Here is a 20,634-nt window from a genome sequence, read left to right as displayed (position 1 = left end):
CGATATTTTTCCTATTTTTTTTTATCCTTAAAAAAAATATGAAATCATTTAAAAATCAAGCCACACCTCTAGATCCTCCACTCTCCATTTAAACTGATTGACAGAACTTATTAAATCAATCAAAAATTCAATTGCATTTGTTTATAAAAAAAAATGAGAGAATCCTGTCAATTGAAATTGAAATAAACCTCAAAGAAATAAACGGGAATAATTCCCCTAGGATTAATCAATCAGATCTATTAAATCTATTCCTAAAATAAAAACCAAAAAATTAGTGAACCTTTTGATTTGAAATTGAAGTTAAACTCATGCAATTGAATGATGAGACGAAATAGGGACTGAAATTTTGAGAAGTGCGAGTGGGACTTAACAGACCCAATTATCCACGATGTCTTGAATGAATAATTCATACGTTTAATTTAACTGAAACAGCTAATGCAGATGTACATTTTGTCGAATAATGGTAGATGGGGTCGAGATTTTGACGTGATTATCTCTGGATGGGGAGTCGATTGGACTACAAATTCTGGTAGTGGATTCTCAAGTTGCTCTATCGTCATCGTCTCTATACTCAATCCGTCTGTTTGTACTCCGGACGTTGGTTGCAATTTCCTCCGGTTTCACAGCACTTCAACCAGACAACCGGTCTATTGAGGTGAAGCCAGAATCCTCCGAATTTACGGTTTACCAGTCAGCACGAAACCCTTTGATTGACTCAATTCCCCTACGCCATATTTTTTTTACCCAAGAGATATTCATAGTTGAACTTCAACAGAATTTCCCCCTATAGAACCGATTTTTCCTGAATTTCCTGATTTTTCAGAAGTTACGAAGGAAATTTCATTGATGAATAATTATCGAGAGTTCAGGGTTTTCAAACAATTTCGGGTGGCAAACTTCTCCTATTACTCTAGTCCTTAACTTCGTTAAATCATTTGGTAACTGAACGACCGCTAATTGACGTGATTTAATCGCAGAATGTTAAAATTTATTGATAAAATATTCACCAACTCGGGGTCGAATGGGAGTGAGACAAAAGGTTTTATGCGCAATTGCAAATGCAGAGGAATATTTCAAGGGAGATAAATTGCAAAGGTAATTGGATATTCTGGAATTTTTCATCCGTGGTGAAAATGTAAAAATTTGAAAGAGGAACAGCCGCTTGAATAATTCTCCTTTCTCGTGTTGAGTGCTACAGATTATTGACTGCGACATTCAAACATTAAACATTCATCACTCGTACGGTCTAGTAAAATCTTTTCATACCTGAGAAGCCAGAGATTCCGTCAGTACAATTTTTTTTTAATCCCGGGAATTTTAATGTGTTAATTAATTTCATTTTTACAGTTCGTGGGAATAAATTCTGATAAATGATTCATCATTTTTTGTTCTGACACTTTTCAGCGAGTGGGAATATAAAATTCACAACTTTGCGGGTGTATATTCTGCTTCACGCCATTTCCCTTTCCGTCTTGTTTGTGGAAATTGGACGATGTCCGGTGAACTCGAAGTATACTTTAAACTCGAAAAGTTGAGCTTCCGTGAAATATCTTTATGCCACTCTCGCGCCAAATGTATGTGTGAGATGTTGAGAATTTCCACCGGGGAAAAACTTTTCCACCACAAAACTCGGGAAATGGAAGTCATTTCTCCCCTAATTTTCTTTAAAATTCAAAATAGCGGTTATAATCTGACACTAGTACAAAAGTGTCTGCCGTTCTTTGTAATCGATTCAAATTTGGCGCGCGAACCTGACGCAGCGCTAACTTCACATGAAAACAGTCCCGTCGCACCGATATACCAATTGCGAGAACAATTATGTGAAGAGTCCTCTAAATGATATATTTAACTTATAAATTCAATAATAAAAAATATATCCTCATATAAAAGGGGCGTATAACCAAATCATAAATTACTCTCTCATATGCCTTTTTTATTTCTCACCCCAAAGTTGAATAAATAAAATTAAATGAATAAAAAATATATATTTTATCATGTGGGAATTCTGGAGTAACTGAACGCTTGTGAACCCTTCAACTCTAAAAATCGAGAGCTAGAACTGAGATGTGGCACCCCAGCAGTTCCTAACCGCAAGATAAAAAGATGAAGAGAGAAAAATGCTCTGGGGGAAGGGATCCAGCAACCTGCGGTGGAAAAAGGTTCTAAGTGGGTCAGTGGGTGATGGCACCGCACCCAACCCTTCGACGCTTGCGTAGCGTAAACCTCCCGGGTTTGACGTCATGAGGTTTTTAACTCGTGACGTCATGGAGGGAATTCACCGAGTTTTACCCCTTACCCCCTGAAACGCTGCCATGTGTAGCTGCAAGGGGAATTGAGATTCAGCTCCAAGCCGGGATGAAAGTGCCCGTGGATATGGAAACGCTAACAACCTATCCCTGCTATTGCACAACTGGGTGTATCATCTGGGTCATGATGAATTCATTGGAGATAAGTTTTTTTTTCCCAGGGCCTGCTGAAACTAAAAATGATTATTCAACGTCACTATTTTCAGCCGAAGCAACAGGACGATTTTTAATTACATTTTGGTAATTAACGGACGGAATATTTCAATTACTCACTGTTTATTTATTAATCGAGAAATTCTTCTTGGTGGTGAATGCAATTACAGTTGATGCAGACAATATGGAGAAGTGAAGCGAGCGATGTGGACAAGAAATGGATGAAAGGGAATTGGAATGCCTCGGCGATGGTGATCGGTATTCTGGAATTCTAGGATTGAAATCCCACAGACGACAATCCGATTCAATTCCATTTGTACGATTATCATTCACTTCTCAATTCAAGAGATGGGAGACATTGAAATTTCTCTTCCATCAGGTCCATTTGAGCAACTACTCAGGGATGCAGAGGAAAAAAAAAATAAGATGATGGGGGCAGAGAACGATTTCAATCTCGTATTGAGAGCTATTCCATCTGGCGACTGGAGAAATCTTTTAATCAAAATGAATCTGATGGAAATGAGATGTTATCAATAACAATTGGTACATTACTTTTCAATTATTTATTCTCAACAATTCAAGTCGATTAACTTCATGATTGTTAAATTGTTCTGACACGAAAGTCAAGTTAATTTGACTTAGTTTGCTTCGTGCTGAGGACCTAAACTGCTGGTGAATTTCCAATTAGTTTAAAAACAGTGGAAGACCAAAACAAGTGGTGACAGCTGTTGGGTCGAGGAGACGACCCGCCTGATGCCGGTGCAACGGGGAAAGTCAAATAATTAATTCAGTGAATTAATTTTTTGTGTTGAAGTGGAGGTTGTGCTAAATTTTCCGGCTTTCACGAATAATTTTTTCTGTCCCTGTTCGTACCTAGATCGTGCGTCAATTAACATTCTATGGTTAATTGCGATTAAATTATCTGGTTCTAGAATTATGACATCGATGGTTGCTTTGATGAATGAATTCGTTGCATGTGATTGCAATAGTGGTTGAAGCTTCACTTGTGGATGGAGGGTTGTTGATCTTCTTCGTTAGGGTGTGAGCAAATGCAAATGTATGTGATGATGAACTGTGATGTTATCTTGGTCAGTTTGGTAGGTGGCTGCAACTACGCATGGCTTCACTGGCGTGACCGCGCCTTTAGGATCAGCTGAAACAGCAGATTCATTGGCAGAAGGGTCAACGATTGCTGCTGATTGATTTGTAGGTACGGATTCAGTAGTAGTTGACGGCTCGTTGGGAACCGCAGAGTCGGTGACTGGTAAAGGCTCAGCAGGGGCTGCAGGTTCCACGATTGCTGGAGATTCACTTGAGGGTACGGATCCAGTAGTAGGTGATGCCTCGTTGGGAATCGCAGATCTATTGGCTAGTAACAGCTCAGCAGGAACAGCAGGTTCAACGATGGCTGGAGATTCACTTGAAGGTACAGATTCAGTAGTAGTTGATGCCTCGTTGGGAATCGCAGATCTATTGGCTACTAACGGCTCAGCAGGGACAGCAGGTTCAACGACGGCTGGAGATTCACTTGGAGGCACAGATTCAGTAGTAGTTGACGGCTCATTAGAAGCCACAGATTCTTCGACTGGTGGAGGCTCAGCAGTGACTGCAGGTTCAACGATTGCTGGAGATTCACTTGGAGGTGCGGATTCAGTAATAGTTGACGGTTCATTAGAAACCACAGATTCTTCGACTGCTGGAGGCTCAGCAGTGACTGCAGGTTCAACGATTACTGGAGATTCACTTGGAGGTACGGATTCAGTGGTAGTTGACGGCTCATTAGAAACCACAGATTCTTCGACTGGTGGAGGCTCAGCAGTAACTGCAGGTTCAACGATTGCTGGGGATTCACTTGCAGGTACGGATTCAGCGGTAGTTGACGGCTCGTTGGGAGCCGCAGATTCATTGGCTGGTGACGGCTGAGCAGGGACAGCAGGTTCAACGATTGCTGGAGATTCACTTGGAAGTACGGATTCAGTGGTAGTTGACGGCTCGTCGGGAACCGCAGATTCATTGGCTGGTGACGGCTGAGCAGGGACAGCAGGTTCAACGATTGCTGGAGATTCACTTGCAGGTACGGATTCAGTTATAATTGACGAGTCGTTGGGAACCGCAGATTCATTGGCTGGTGAAGACTCAGCAGGGACTGCAGGTTCAACGATTGCTGGAGATTCACTTGGAGGTACTGATTTAGTAGTAGTTGACGGCTCGTTGGGAACCACAGAATCGGTGACTGGTGAAGACTCAGCAGAGACTGCAGCTTCAACGATTGCTGGAGATTCACTTGGAGGTACGGATTCAGTAGTAGTTGACGGCTCGTTGGAAACCACCGATTCGTCGGTTGGTACAGGCTCAGCAGTGACTGCTTCAGCAACGGGTTCAACGATTACTGATGGCTTGATAGCTGCTGTAGTCTCAGCAATTGTTGAAGGTTCAGCGGTGGTTGACGCCGCAGTGGGGACTGGAGGTGTAACAGTTGTTATAGTTCGCGTCGAAGACTGGGGCACAGGAATCTTTTTTATGCATTGTACTGCAACACTTTTGATATTCCCCACGTCTCCCTTCAATGTATTGAGTAACGACTTGGTACATTCCATAGTCGCGTTTCTAGCACTCTCAAATTTCTGATCTTCCTGCATTTTCTCCGTGTTTGTTTGTGATTTCCATGTCTTCACAGAAACAGAGAGCCCTGATAGTCTTAGGAATAAACATACGCTCGGTGTCGGTTTACTTTCACATTCGCTATTCACATCTTCAAACCGCTCTAGAAGGTTCTCTCCTTCCTAAAGATCAAAAATATTACACGATTAGTTTCCTTCGTCTCGGGACTCCCTTTAAGTCTCACAAAAATTACTCACTGCTATTAGCTTGTCAATGTTTTCATACATATCATTCCAGTTGGGAAGATGTTTCTGGTTGCACCGATCAATCTCCATGGCATTTTGGATCAAACCTTTTTTAGTCGCTGAGTTAAATATTTTCCTGCACGTCTTTATATTCTTTCCTTCCTTTATGGCAAGCGCAGAAGTCCTCTGAAAATTTGAAATTAAACCCGATAATCCACCGGTCCATCGGTTTTTTTCAAGTGAAACACTTTAATTTTGATAAATCTACCTTAAACTCTTCAGAAATAGTTTCAACGATTTTCTGAGAATTTTTTCGTGCCGTTTTTGTTCTCCTAAGAAAATCTTGTTCAGTAGTGTTCAGCCGATGCCGAAGACTTATCAGATTTTTCTGGTTAGTCGCGATACTGCGATCTACGTTTATTGCGCCAGTCTAAAATTTTCATTCGTGATTACAGTTAATTGAGATTAAGATTTGAGAGAAATTCACAAAGCCTGAGAATCATGGAAATCTGACACTTACTTGGCTGATGATAATAGCTGCAAACGCAGCGACAAGTGCGTAGAATCTCATCCTGCTAGTGACAATAACGTTCTCAATGATTTTCGGGTATTTTTATACAGATGTTCATTGAATTTTCTCTCTCACTCCGCGCCCTAAACTCTGATAGCAATTATGATGTGTACAGGGTATTACTTGCGGCAGAACTTTCAAAGTTTTCGAGCAATAGATTAATTGAGTCAATAATGTGGAGTGATGGATTTTTAATCCAAAAAATGAACATGTGTTGTCAATCTTGTACAATTTTATAGAGCCCTCGGAATTAAAAGTCAAAAAGAGATTACCAGAAAATTCCATCGGTCTAATCGTCTCCGGACGATCGACTCAATTAACAACCCGAACAATTAAATGTGAGGAAAATTATAATTAAATTATAGTTTAATTATTGTTACAATTTAACAGAACGCCAGTGGAAAATTGTAAAAGCTAGTAATTGTGAGATTAAATTTTTTACGATTTATGAAGGGCAATAATTCAATGATTATTCAACCGTAATTAGTCGGTGGTGCACGTGTCATTGGCGTAAGTATGCGTGGAATTACCCTGAGACGATTTAGGGATGGGAATTATTTTGTAGTGGAATCAAATAATAAAAGGATTCATAAAGACCTCTTTATCACTATTTGTTTTTGGATTCTTGGTGATAACTACGGGTTTTCAAATACTTGGTTTAATCGACTCGTCTTACTTATCTGATCAACCCACCAGAACATTCTCCGCTAATTCATTGATTATCTAATCACTTGATTAATCAACTAATCCTGTGCGCGTGATTTTTCATTGAATTGTCTATTAAAAATTGATATTTTGTGTAAATATGTGAGGATTCACCCATAAATAATAATTTTCAATAATAAATTGCCAAAAATAATCAATGGCCTCTCCATTTTCTTATTTTCTCAATTTTTTTATTGATATCTTTTTAAAACACTCGGGAATCATTGATTCATGATTTTCAATCGATAAATTCTCGATGTCATCAGTCTTTCATTGTGACACTCAGTCATTCGAGAATTAAATTAAATAATGCAGTTATTCGGAATCATTAACAAAGTCTTGAAGAGTTTTATTTGCGTGGGCTGTTGGTGAATGTTCGTCGGAGGAAATTGAAAACTTCAATTGAAATGATTACAGTCCGCTCATTCGCAAACAAAAAGACGGTAATAATTGAGGAAAATCTCAGAAACTGCTGCAATCATATCGAAAGCTTGCACCGAAGTGCAAACTGTAGAATGCCAACGAGTAAACTTGCGAGTAAACCAACTCCTCCATTATTAAATTGTTTCAACACGAAAGAGGCAGTTTAATTCGATGTTCAATTCAATCCTGAAATACAGAACCCCCAAAAAAAACGACAATAAAATATTAATGCACATAATTTAAAATTTATTAATCATCCTGTTCATCTCTCCATTACAATTTATCAACAATTTTTTATCTGAGATTTAATTTTTTAAACTGAATATTCATCCAGCCGAAGATGCAATAAGTAATTGAGACTAGATTTAATCGCACAATTGCGGTTTGTCTTTTATTATCAATAATGAAATTACAATATAATTTTACAGTTTGTTTTACGATGACAATGCCATTATTATTATTAAATTAAAAATTCAAATTGTCAAAATGGGAGGTCCAATGATTCGAGACACTCGCTTGCAGCGCCGTTAGCATTGCTCAAATTAGACTCAAATTTCTTGAAGAAAGGCTCGATGCATTTTGCAATGCTCTTTTTAGCCAGAGTCGTTGCATTCACTGGGAGTTTCTTCTCCTTTCTCACTTGGAATTTCCAGGGCAACAGGGAAGGAGTTTGAAGTATAAATTTCGCCGACGAATAGAGGTTCAATATACCCTCATCATCGTGTTCCTCTTTGAGATTTTCATAATTGGTTTTAAAGTTTTCCCCTTCCTGAAAGGCGAATAATAACATTTAATTCATCGTCTTGATGATTTATTCACATTTTATTTATATTTCAAGATAAATTATTGGGTAATTAATAAGGAATTGTCCACTTACTGTAATCAAATCATTTATTTTTTGGCTCTTCTCTTCAAAGGCTGTAAGATATTGCTCGAAGCATTCTGTTATTTCCTTGTTGTAATCTTTAACAGCTTGGGTATGAGCTGAATTCAGGTCCATTGAGCATTCACCAATATTTTTTCCCTCCGCCTGAGCACTCTCGATGGCCTCCTGAAAGTTGCAAATAAAGATTCAATAATTATTACCTCAATAAACAGCTCTTCGAATTATTAGAACTTGAAAGAATTCCCCAGATGTCAAACGTCAAATTTTTAATCACTAATTTAATGTACCGTCATTTGGTTTATACTAGCAGTAGCTAGCTTATCTGCCTCTGCTTTTTTCGACTCGATTTCATCCTGAAGACTGCGTTTAATCTTCTGCAGCTGACCTGCAACTCTCACCAGAGATTCTTGAATGCCAGCTAATCTCCAATCAATGAATATCGCATCAGTCTGTAATTCGAATAGTTCATTGCAGTTAATTATCTATTAAAATTATTAACTGGATTTTTAATGATTAAAATGATTAAATTAAAAAGACTTACTTGACTGATGAAGACAGCTGCGAAAGCAACGACAAGTGCCAGGAATTTCATTTTTCTGGTGATAATGAATCACTTGATGACTTTCGCCCATTTTTATACGAATATTTCTCCACCTCTTTTCGTAATTCTCGTACGGATTAGTTTTGGACAACCAGAAAGTGTCATGGCAATAAATTCATTGAGTCAATAGGACATGTGGTGGGGAAAATAATAAAAAAATCACGGCCTCGAATAGTTAGTGCGTCTCCGAGTTGCTGGAGATTCTATATCATCGTACAAATAGGATATTATGGCATTAATTGCTGTCATGGGTTCATCGTTCTCACCCGAATATTGACTCGCTTCTCTAATTACACTCATATTAACTATATTAATTAAAGAATACATGCAAAAAATTGTATTAAGCAATTTAATCATGAATAAAGTTAATTGAAACTCAAAACGCTTTTTTAATTGTTAATTGAACGTTTTTAATCCAATATATTTTTAATTATCAATTTTTTTAGGTATACATTTATATATGTATTATGATTGTTTTTAAAAAATCATTTCCATGGTTTTTTCTTGGATTTTTTATTACCATTTTGCTTGGAGGGGATTATGACACATTTTTTTCGCTCTCACGGCCATGAGATGTGATTTTTAAAATGATGACATTTTATTGTTGATTTGAGTAACGGAAATATTGAAAATTGCTTTTATATCACCGATATTTACCATGAGCTTTTCAGTGATAACTTTATCTAATTTTCCGTGGAATTAAAGCCATCGAGTTAATGGAGTCAAACAATTGAATTTATGGATTAATTGGCTATGAATAAAAATCTCTAATTATTGCAAGAAAATTCAAAGTTTAAAATTTTTTTTCAAAAATTCAAAATTCAAAATTTTGGCGCGATTTGAATTTTTAGGAGTGCTAAGTTCTTTAATTATACGATCGCAATTAAAAACTCATGCGTCAGCGAAAAATTTCTAGATAAGAAAATCATATCGTAATGAATGATTCCTCCTTGAAATCAGATTATCTCACGGAAATTATCAAAAACGGAGTGTTAGATTGTGATAAGTCTCAGTTGAATGAGTACTCACTCACTTGAATAAACTATTCGTTAATTATTTAACGGGATTCATGTTCAAATCAGGAGAAAATCCCCGAAAAATCCTAGATTCGTTTATCCGATGTTTCCTCAAGTGAACTAGATTATATTATCTTCCTAGATTTTTTAAAAATTTTTCTTTGATTTTTGGTAAACGTTTGAAATTGAGGCGTGTCCCAGATTCATGGCTAGGCGGGGAAAATTTTGTCTTCGAAGGATGAAGGTAGGAGATTGATGTGAGATATAGAATCGTAGGAAATACATCCTTCATTTTCAATAGGCGCAGGTCCCTGGAGGTGTTATCCATTTCTCCTGATTGTCGGGTTGATGGATAATTCGGGAAAGACGTTGAAAGCCCCGTCACCTCAAATGCAGGCAATTCCAGAGGAACTTCGGTGATTAATTTCCACCTCAACACCAGGCAGTCGTCGAAAATTTGACGTGCACCCGCAAAAAGCCCATTTATTTATCAATTATAGTCCTCTCCTCACCTCAAGCTCCACGTGTTACAAATATACATTAAAGAATAATGGAGGGGATACAATCAATGAAAAAAATAAACGGTGGATTTAATTAATTTTAATTAATTTAACGGTGGAAGTAATCGAAAAAAAAAACTTATAACCATAAATAATTGTGATTAAACAATATTTTTTGTCTCTCACTCTTCTTTATATATTTATAATTATATATCCAATTTTATTATGTATATATATTATATATATTATTGTCCCGAGTAAAAAAAAATTGTAATCGGAATATTGTTTGTAAATTATAAAAAAAAATCCTGAAAAGTTTTCCAGAAATTTTTTGAAAATTCGAAAAAAAATATATATTTTCATAATTTTTGGATGAGTGCGGTAATTAAAAAATCTAGACCAATGGTATATCGATTTTCGATGCTGGAGGTTATGTTTGCCTCTCGTATTCCTCAAATGACCTCATGTTGGCCTCTGGCTCTTCAGAAATCCACCGGCAATTGAATAACCGAGATTGTATTGACCGCCGAGGGGAGTTACAATAATAATAATAAAAAATGGAGCGCAATCGGACAAAGGGATAAAAACCGAGGGAGAAAAATTTTTCGTTCTACTTTTTCGGTGGCGTATGATGAAATATGTTTCAATGGAGTTTGTGATCCTCTTGGCCTTTTCCCAGTCCCAGGAGTGTGAGAGGTCCAGAAGTTACAGCTGGACAGATCTTTCGACTTTATTCAGTTAAAACTTTTCATTTTTTCAAAATAAAACTCTGTGGAATTATTCCAAATTTAAGTGCCAAGTTATAGATAAATATTTGAAGAGAAAATGATAAAATTGAGAGTGAAATATCGCTTTTCCGAAATTTCTGTCGTTAAGATTTTGTTCGACGCATCAATTTCGTTTGTCGAGAGCTACCCCCAGTGATTTAATTTTCCAGAACAAAAAACTCCATTATCAGACACCGAGTGGTATGGAGGAATGTTTTTTCGTTCTTCTATTCCATTGATGTTCTCAACTTTGATAAAAATAACAAGGCCACAGAGAGTGCTCTTATGGAACAATGACCAAACCTCCGGAGAAAGAAAAAGAAAAGGGAGTTGAATTCATGAAAGCCCCCCAAAGATAGAGACAATTTATGCCCGATCGTTTTCATTCACTTGTGTTTTTCTTTCATTCTCTGAAACGACAGGAGAAAATTTATCATCAATCAGATCAACACCGAATATACATCTTCAACAAGTCCAATTCTTGTATTCATTATTCGTAAAACATGAGTTCTTATTAAATATCTCGTATTAGAAAAAAAATACAGATATTTTCATAGAGACCTTTTTTGTCGCTCTCATCTTTCTCTTCAAAAAATATCTTTTCATAAAATTCGATATCTCTCGTCAACTGCGAGATATTCACCAAACACTGTCACTGAAAAATGTGAACTATTCGAATTTACCGCCGATTTGGTGATTAAATGATCAGTTTATTGTAATTGAGGATCCGATTTCGATGGATCGATTGGGATTGATCAACTTCGTGATTGAAATTTGAGTGATGAATTTGAAATGGAGAATTAGGTGAATCCCTGGAGCGAAGAGACTCGGTAAACTCTAATCAACCGTAATCTCCCGACTGTTGTAACAATTCATCGATAATGACGATGTTGATCGATTAATTAGCGTTTATTGTCGTTCGTGTGGTTCAGAGGCGTGTCCCTGAACTTTCGCTGTGACGGAATATCTCGTGTGACACGATCGATCGGTTACGCCTGTTCGAGATGCGTCCCTTGAATTTCACCAGACGATGCATGAATTTCCACTATAAAATGTAACTAAAAACCGATACAGAGAGGAAAAAGCATTATTCGGTGTCATCACCAGCTCAATTTCTTTAGGCAACACCCAATCGATTCCGAACCAATCCCGAATCAATCCCGAACCAATCCCGAATCAATTCCGAACCAATCCCGAACCGATCAATATCAAAAATTCAAATCCCTCAAATCAGTCCGTCACTCAATTCTCATTTCCAGTATCTCTCAGTGATAATGCAAGTTCAAACTCATTACTTATTTACTGGAATCATTGAGTTAATGGAGAGTAATAAATAATTGATGGAAGTTTGGGCCAAATAAGGGCTGATGTAATGAGAGCCGATGTTTCGAGGTCTCTGAATGAAGCCATAAATTTCCGTGTTATCGCGATCGAGGGTGGACTAGGAGTTTAAAACATCATGGATTATTGAAGTGACTGAATTAATTCCCCAAAAATTAATAACAATCTTCATTGATTTTAATTACAATCTTCGATTGTAAATTTTGTCTCCAAAATTCATGACGAAAAACGATTGATAAATCCTTTCAGGTTCTCCATAACAATAATAAATTTATCACTTTATTATTGATAAAACAAATTGTTGATATGTGTTGATAATTATGCAACAGTAACATCGACAATAAATGTATGAGAACAAAGGATTAAAGTTCAAAAAAAAATAATAATCACCAAAAGAGCATCAGCTGCAGTTTTAATTATTCACACTGGTTAATTAAAAAAACGAGAACCTCTCTATTATTTATTCAATACTCCGAAAGATTATTGGCATACCTGATGAAACAAAAAGTCACTCGAAAGTGTCACACAGACTCATAATTACGGAAGCATTGCACCACCTGTAAATGACCCCCTAATTATTCCCGGGCGTGACAAAATGATGAAAAAAAAAGTGTAAAAAAGGTCATTTGAAAAGAAAAATTTGAGGTATGATCTCAAAAGAGTATATTCGCGCATCCAAGAGAGTTTCACCGACAATCCACACAGGTATTGTCCCGGGAAAATGGGCGCAGGCGCGGGATAAAGGGTGGAAAAGCGGGCAGCTCCAACGCCCGGGACGTGAATTTCCATCGGAGTCTGGGAGTTTGTGAGAAAGGACACGGAATCGAGACAGAGTTGGTCTCCCCTGATCATCATAAAGATAATCCACCGATACCTCAACAATTCGTTTGACAATCGATTCGTGAATTTGTGTGGAAAATAAAAAAATTGTTCTGGCCACGAGGAGACACGCCTGGACCCGCAGCTTCGAGTTATCGACCAGAACCCGATGAAAGCTGCGTCGAGAGACACCGAACCCGAGGAAAACACTTGACTCGATAAAATATCAAGAGAAAAAAAAAAAAAGAACCGACAATTAGCGAGTGATACAGTGGAGTTTATTCCAGGGGTGAAATTCAATCGGAACATTTGAAAACACTTGTGCCTCGGCTCTGAGACTCGAGGGGTTGCTTTCATGGGCGGGAAATTCAAACTGCGCTGAGTGATAATCAGTGATTTGAGTCGTCTGATTTAACCTACATTTTTTCTGAGTTGAGTGATTCGGTGCGATGGTTGAGGCAATGATGCAGAAGATCAGACTGAAGTTTTGAATAATTCGGGAGGACTTGCTCCCACACGGGAATTATTCCGGACTTGAATATTTTTTTATTGAGTTGTTTTTTTTTTTTCTTACAGCACTTTGGGGGTGGGAGAGGGATTTTTAGTGTGAGTGGTGCTTTTTTATCTTTGCGAAGGATTTGCGAGGACTTTAATCATGAGTGAGGCTAAGTCACCGAAAAATTGTCCGTCACCGGGTAATCTTGAAGCTGGTACGTTTTTTTTTTCATCTAGATTAATTTTTTGGGGGAGGGGGCAAGGGGTAGCTTGAGGTAGCTTGGTAGCTTCTCACTTCCGGTCCACACCCCCTTATCAGAGGATATCAAGAGGCGGGGATTTGTGGTACTAGGTCATACCGGTGTTGTCGAATTTACATTTGAATGGATGTCTTGATCACCCGATGAAGCTCAAAGTCTTTGTCCTGACTCTTGTCTCGAGCCCGGACTTTTGGGACTTGAATTGAGATTTTCAGAAGTCTCGAGGCAAGTCTTGCAGCTTGGGACTCTCAGGACTCAACTTGAAATAAAAATTTTAAAACGATATAAATGAAGTTTTTATATATCTCAATTTGAGTCTCAAGTCTTGAAACATGCAGGACTTTAAATCAGATTTAAATCAAGTCTTTGAAGACCAAACGACTTGAGTTTTATTTAAATTCCAGTTCAAATGATCAACAGAAATAAATTTTTAAAGGGATTAAAATGAAATTATCACCTCGAGATAATTTTCACTGAATTTCACATCCTCAAAATATTTAGTCCTGTATGATCTTATTATTTTCACTTAACGACATAATCTCTTTCTATTTTTGGTCCCTCCTATTTTTCTTCTATATTTGAATACCTCGTTCATCGACCGGAAGGCTATTAACGATCTCATTTTCCCAGCCAGTCCATTCCAATCCGTAATTGAAATTCCACGAGACAAATTACTTCAATTATCATCATTAAAATCACTCTTCACTTTCTGTTGAAATAATCAAATTAATTTCACGCGAGCACCTCGATTTGAGTAACAAATTCCAGATAAATAATTATCTCAATAATTACATATATTTATCTTATTTTTTTATTTTTATTATTTATTTATATTATTATTTTATATTTATGAAATATAATTGTCTTAATTTCATTGAGACAAATAAATTTTTATTCTGATCTGTAGCTCTCGGTGAAAAATTCGAGTAATGACGATAAAAAATTGTTTTTTAATCCAGTGAAAATGCAAAATATTTTGCCAAAAGCTGCGCAAAAGGTACATCGACAATCGACTTTTTCCCAAGGGAGTAAAATTGATACCATCCATAAAACGCCAGTGCGCCATTACGAGCATTTATCCCTCTGGGATGTAGTGTCTCTCAGCATTTTTTTTTCATCCCCTCTGCCGTGTCATTTGTACCAAGTACTCTTACATAATTCATTAACTTGAGCAATAGCTCTCTCAGCATTTTTTATCTCAAACCGCTATTTCCAATAGAATGACACACTTTCCATCCTATTAATGATATTGGCACACCGAATAGAGTAATTTCACTTCCATTCTACAATAAATATCTAATAAATGGGCTAAATTAAAAATCAACTCCTCTTTATCAACAGAAAACTCTAAATCCTCAATAATTTCCAATCAAGAAATTGCGCAATCATGTAATTTGAAATTCTCCCCGAAAATTTTCAACGAGCAGTTGTATTTATATTCCCAACGTATCGCTGGATGAATACAACAATAAAAAAAATAAACAAAACGACGAAAAAAAAATTGCAAGTAAAAGAGCGAGAGGAGTCGCAATATGGGGCTGACAATATTGCCAAGAGCCAAAGGATAAAAAAAAAAATGTAAGCGCTGCAATTCCACGAGAGGTGCATGGATAGTTTACACAGGAGACTGCGGGCTGTTCTCTCTCTCTCAATTTTTTTTTTTCGCTCATCCCCTTCATTTTTCCATGCACTCGGTACTTTCCACTTGGGAGTACACGTCGGATAGGAATACAGACTTACGTGTAAGTCGGTTAACTCGCGTCGATAGTACACATTACGAAAGGGCTATTTTATCTTTTTAACTTTCAAGCTTCAAGCGTCGATAGAGGGATTTTTGTATCGTATGGCTGCCCCGAACGACGTCTCTCTCTTTTTCCTCACTTTTATCTTATTTTTTTTATTCTCTGCTCTCGTGAACCCCTCGACAGTTACGTTTAACGTAACGACGGTTGACCCCTACAATTAAGGTGAAGTTTCCACACAGACTCGAGTGCCATGAGGATTACACCAGATTCTCAACAATTTATCATGGTTGATATTTTTTTTTATCGGTGAAAATTTCTCCCTTTTCGATTCTCATGAGAAGTTACAAAATTGCTATTTTTTCTATTTACCAATTTCCGTTGGGAATGTCATAAAACGTGAAGAAGTAATGAATAAAAAATTATTTACTCGATAATTATTAATTAGTACTTTAATTAGTCAAATTTTGGGACAAAAATCAGGTCGACCCGTTGAGTGGCTCCAGAGATAGAGCGATTTCTCAAAAATCGAGGGAATTTTCTACTCAGTACCTAGAACTGAACTGAAACATATTATTTATTAATTACACGTCGTCATAATATGCACAAGATTTTTTTTAATGGGGATAGAGTAATTACAATTGAAATAAAATTCTTTAGATTTCTGATTATCGGAATTCGCGCGGCAGCTGGCAATTTCGTAAAAATGCGATTGCAAGTCTCAGCCGGGGCTCAACTCCGTTAATGATTATCGTCTCAGAGTCCATGAAGAGTTTTACAACACCTTAAATTCGTCGGGGATTGAGTGAAGAGTTCTTCGGGATTTTCTCAGTGTCTCCAGCGATTGCCGCGCCAGCAGCCACGCCCTTTGTCATATAACTCATCTCGAATGATTATCGGTAATGACGTCTGATGAGTTACAGAAATTGACAGAAACCGGTTACACCCAGTCGTAATTTTTTGACAGACATGGGACAAGAGGATAATCCATTATTTATTGAAGCCCTATCTCGTTTCCCCTCCAAAGAATTCTCCTCTAGATTCCCTATCAAAATTTCAGCTTCGAAAAATAAAAATAGTGTGAACAGATCACACCTAGTCACCACAATTTTCTATTATTTCAATCCACTCCTTTTTTTTTTTATTAAAAAATAAATTATTTCAATCCACTCTTTTTTTTTTGTTAAAAGATAAATTATTATAATCCATTCTTTTTTTTTTGTTAAAAGATAAATTATTTCAATCCACTCTTTTTTTGTTGTTAAAAGATAAATTATTATAATCCATTCTTTTTTTTTTGTTAAAAGATAAATTATTTCAATCCATTCTTTTTTTTGTTAAAAGATAAATTATTTCAATCCACTCTATTTTTTTTTTTGTTAAAATATAAATTATTTCAATCCACTCTTTTTTTGTTGTTAAAAGATAAATATAATTATTCGTAATAATCCGCTTAACCAGAAGTTTCCACCTGGACAAATCCGTGAAAGTTGATTTAGCGTCTGACCAAACATGTAATTCACCTACTTCAGTGACTGCAGTACGGTCTGACTAATCTCGGGATGTTTCTCCTGATAGAGGACGACCATGTCTGACTGCAGCCGACAGATATTTCCTAATCTACTGCTGCATAAATAGGAGAGGCACGACATGTCACTATTACCCCATCAACTTCCGGAATCACCCGAACATTATAAAATTCCTACTAATGCAATAATAGTTTAGTCATGAATCGCAGTGGGATAATTGCTCTTGGACTATTGGACTAGAAAATGAACTCAATTTGTCGACTATTAAAATACTGATCATCAGATTTTCTTTATCATCTCCGGGGTAATTTACCGTTTCATGACTCCGTACGGTAATGCCGGAGAATAATAGGAAAAAATAGGCATTAGTCTCTGCAGTTTAGTCCAGCTTCTTGAAATATGAAAAATTCTTCAGCCATTAAACTCATTTATCTCGTCGGTTTTCGGTGGGGTCGTTATTCCAGGCCCGACTATATCGATATCACGTTTTATTTTCTAGATTGGTTTTCTCGGAAAATAAATGATGATGTAAATGGAGATGAGGACAGATCACTTCCGTCTTTTTCAGCGGTCGTTAGTTTCTCATCGTCAACGAAATTATCTTTGTCGATAACTGGGAATTAGGGATCGTCCATCTTGAGACAAATCACCCCTCATTTCAATCAATTGCCTAGAATTTTATCGGGGATGATGTAAGGGGAGCTTATAATGACGGTTAATTGCAGCCACTCGTAATTGTTGGTCATTAATTATTATTGATTCCACAATTCACCGATATTTTTTCATCTCCGTATTTAGGGGTTGGCGACAGATTCCAATGGAGGCTCGAGGGGCGAATTATTTATCATCAATTATCCATCGCTCTTTTTGAGAAGGGGGGAGGGGAATTTTTGGGGAAAAAAATGGGGTCATATGGGGGAGAAAAAAGCCGTACGGATGATTTATCTTAGAAAAAAAAAAAATTCTTGAATAATCTCTGAAGTTTAAACCCAGATGATCTCACAACAAATAAAATAATTATTTATTTATGCTCGTGGCATAGTTCCATAGAAATAGACATTTATTTATAGATCCCGAGATATTGACTTGAAAAAATATCAGCACCTAGACAACTATTTGACGCGAGTGAAAAACATTTTCATTTTATAAATTAAATCCAATCAATTTAATGGCGATTTAAAAAATCAATATGAGACATGTTTTTGTTATTTTTATTTCCTCTTCACTATTGAGGCAATAAAAAATAATAACGAATTTTATTTAACCGGAATTATTATCAAAAAAATATAAAATTTGAATGAAAGTAGAAATTCAAGTAAAACACAAAACGTAAAATTCAAAACGCGATAACTCGATTTAATTATCGAAAAATTATGACAATTTCACAAGTCGCATATTTTTTTGAAGATCATCCAATGATTTTTCAAATGATCACCCGATATATTCCCCCAACCCGGAAGATCGGAATTATCTGAAAACCGAAATAAACTGTAGTCACGCCCTCGACGTAATTTTTAATAAAAATCCATCCACATCCTGAGCCCCCGGATTTAAAAATAAATTCACCGTCCTGTTTCATTATGCAGAGACCAATCTCGTGTGTATCTAATCCCATGTGTCGCATTTAATATTCAAGAATTGCGCCATGAATTAGGTGATCAGCAGTGTGAATGTAAACACTGGTGAGCACTTTGAATTTATCAGTGCATAAACGAGAGGACAAATTTATATTAAATACACTGAAACAATCTCAAAAGCCGAGCAAGCAATTGCTTGTAATGTGAACATTCACCTAGTTACAATTACACTCGGTTAGATCAAACTCAGATACACAGAAATGCTTTTAATATACACCAACTCTAATTACTCGAGTGTACAGAGTAATTACCATCGATTGTCTCATGATATTTATTTCGCATAAACGAGGACTCATTCTCTCCTTCCTACAGAATATTTTATTTCATTTTTATTTTTATTTCATCACGACAATTATCATCCTGTCCGCAATAATAATAATTAACAATACTCAATAATTAATTATAATTCATAATATTATTAAGATTGTATTTAATTCTGTTTGATTGTGGGAGTTCAATTTAATATCAATTTATTTTTAATTAAATTCGAATTTAATTTCAATTTATTTCTAGAAATGAAAATGGATGAAACAAAATTTTGGGAATTAAATTGATGGTTTGTTTTTGGAAAATAGAACTGGATCGGGACAGATAAAATCGGATTGGTTGACTACCGATAATTGGGGGGAGTCAGCTGTTCAAAGACATGGATAATTGCTTCGATATATCGTCTAATTACTGGCTATTGTTGGGTATGACCTGACGTTTGTGATGTGTGAAGCTGGTGTAGCGCTATTTATGTGTAAACTGACTCTACATCAAGTTCTGCCCTCTATTCCGAAGGCTTCCATTGACGGGTTTCAATCCGATGATGTCTCCAATCACAGAGGAATTACATTTACTCTCCATGAATTTATTCCGATGCGTGGAAATTCATCTCGTATTTAAATAAAAAACTTATTTCAGTCTCCAACTCACTTGCCTTCAAAAAATATCTCCAATTAATTCCCAATAAAAATTATGATTACGCGGATTAATTACATCATTACAATATTGATTGAACAAATTATTGATAGATTGATAATTCGGGGAATTAATTATTATTCATTCGGGGGATGAATAAATCGCGGCTGTTTAGTCCATGATTATTTTATCGAGTGGTTTTATTAATAAATTTATTGTGTTTTTTTAATAATTATTGGGGAATGGTAAGTGGCAAGTCATGATAGTAATTATTATGATATTCATTATGATATTCATTATGATCTTGATTATGTCCTGTAAAAAAGTCACGAATCTTAATTGAATTGAATTCGCAATGATGCATCTACCAAATCGTGTCGTGAATTTTCTATTTATTTGTACTATTTCTCATTGGGGCTTAACAACATTGCAGGGCTTCCTTTCGCTGACTGGAATATAAACTGAAGAAAGTAGTTTCCGCTGTTTGACACTAGAGAAAACTGCAAACCGGGATTGAGATGTCACGAGAAACTTCTGAACTCTTGATTTTTTTTTACTCATTGTCGCCGCGAAAATAATCGCGATAGTTTTTATTATTTTATTTTCACCCTTTTCCCGAATTTCTTGACTGCAGAAGAACAATCGATTGCTCTGAGTCTCGATTGCTTTCTCCAATGAAATTTAATGGCGGCGATTTCGGGAATTTAAATCAATCCTGAAATCCACTTTCTCTTGATGGAATTATTGATGCTCGAAAAGCCGTGGGCTATCAATTCTACTTCGACCATAAATATTGAGCTTAACGAGATAATGATAACGATCCACTGAATCTTTGGAGTCACGGAATCACGTGGACCTGAAAGTTTTCGCGGTTAAAACACTTTTTTTTTCTAAGAATTCACTCTAAAAATCGATGATGACTGCTCACCCATTCCTTTAATTAATAATCAATCAATTACTAAAATAATAATAATAATAAATATCATAACCAATTTTTACAGTTACCGTTAATCAATTACTTCCATAAATTCAAAGATAAAAATGATTATCCCCGACTGATTAAAATTTTTTGCTCAATCCGCTCATTTCGCTCTTTCAAAAAAAAAAATAAATAATGTTTCCATGTTTCCGTAT

General features: G+C 36.3%; 1 protein-coding gene across 5 annotated transcripts in view; it reads left to right on the top strand.

Moving 5' to 3' along the window:
- kcc (solute carrier family 12 member kcc) overlaps positions 1 to 20,634 on the top strand; it is a 63,642-nt gene that overhangs the window by 28,028 nt on the left and 14,980 nt on the right. Inside the window, exon 1 of one of the 5 annotated variants that reach the window (XM_011307511.1) lies at positions 12,936 to 13,644. The exons of the other annotated variants lie outside the window; for them this stretch is intronic. Within the exon in view, the coding sequence (XP_011305813.1) occupies positions 13,590 to 13,644 (55 nt within the window). The 5' untranslated portion in view covers positions 12,936 to 13,589. Of the gene's footprint in view, positions 1 to 12,935; positions 13,645 to 20,634 lie in introns of those variants that run through there. 5 annotated transcript variants of the gene reach the window in all.

Source organism: Fopius arisanus, unplaced genomic scaffold, assembly GCF_000806365.1.
Source record: "Fopius arisanus strain USDA-PBARC FA_bdor unplaced genomic scaffold, ASM80636v1 scaffold00055, whole genome shotgun sequence".
Lineage (NCBI taxonomy): Eukaryota > Metazoa > Arthropoda > Insecta > Hymenoptera > Braconidae > Fopius > Fopius arisanus.
This window is presented reverse-complemented; position numbering and strand designations above follow the sequence as displayed.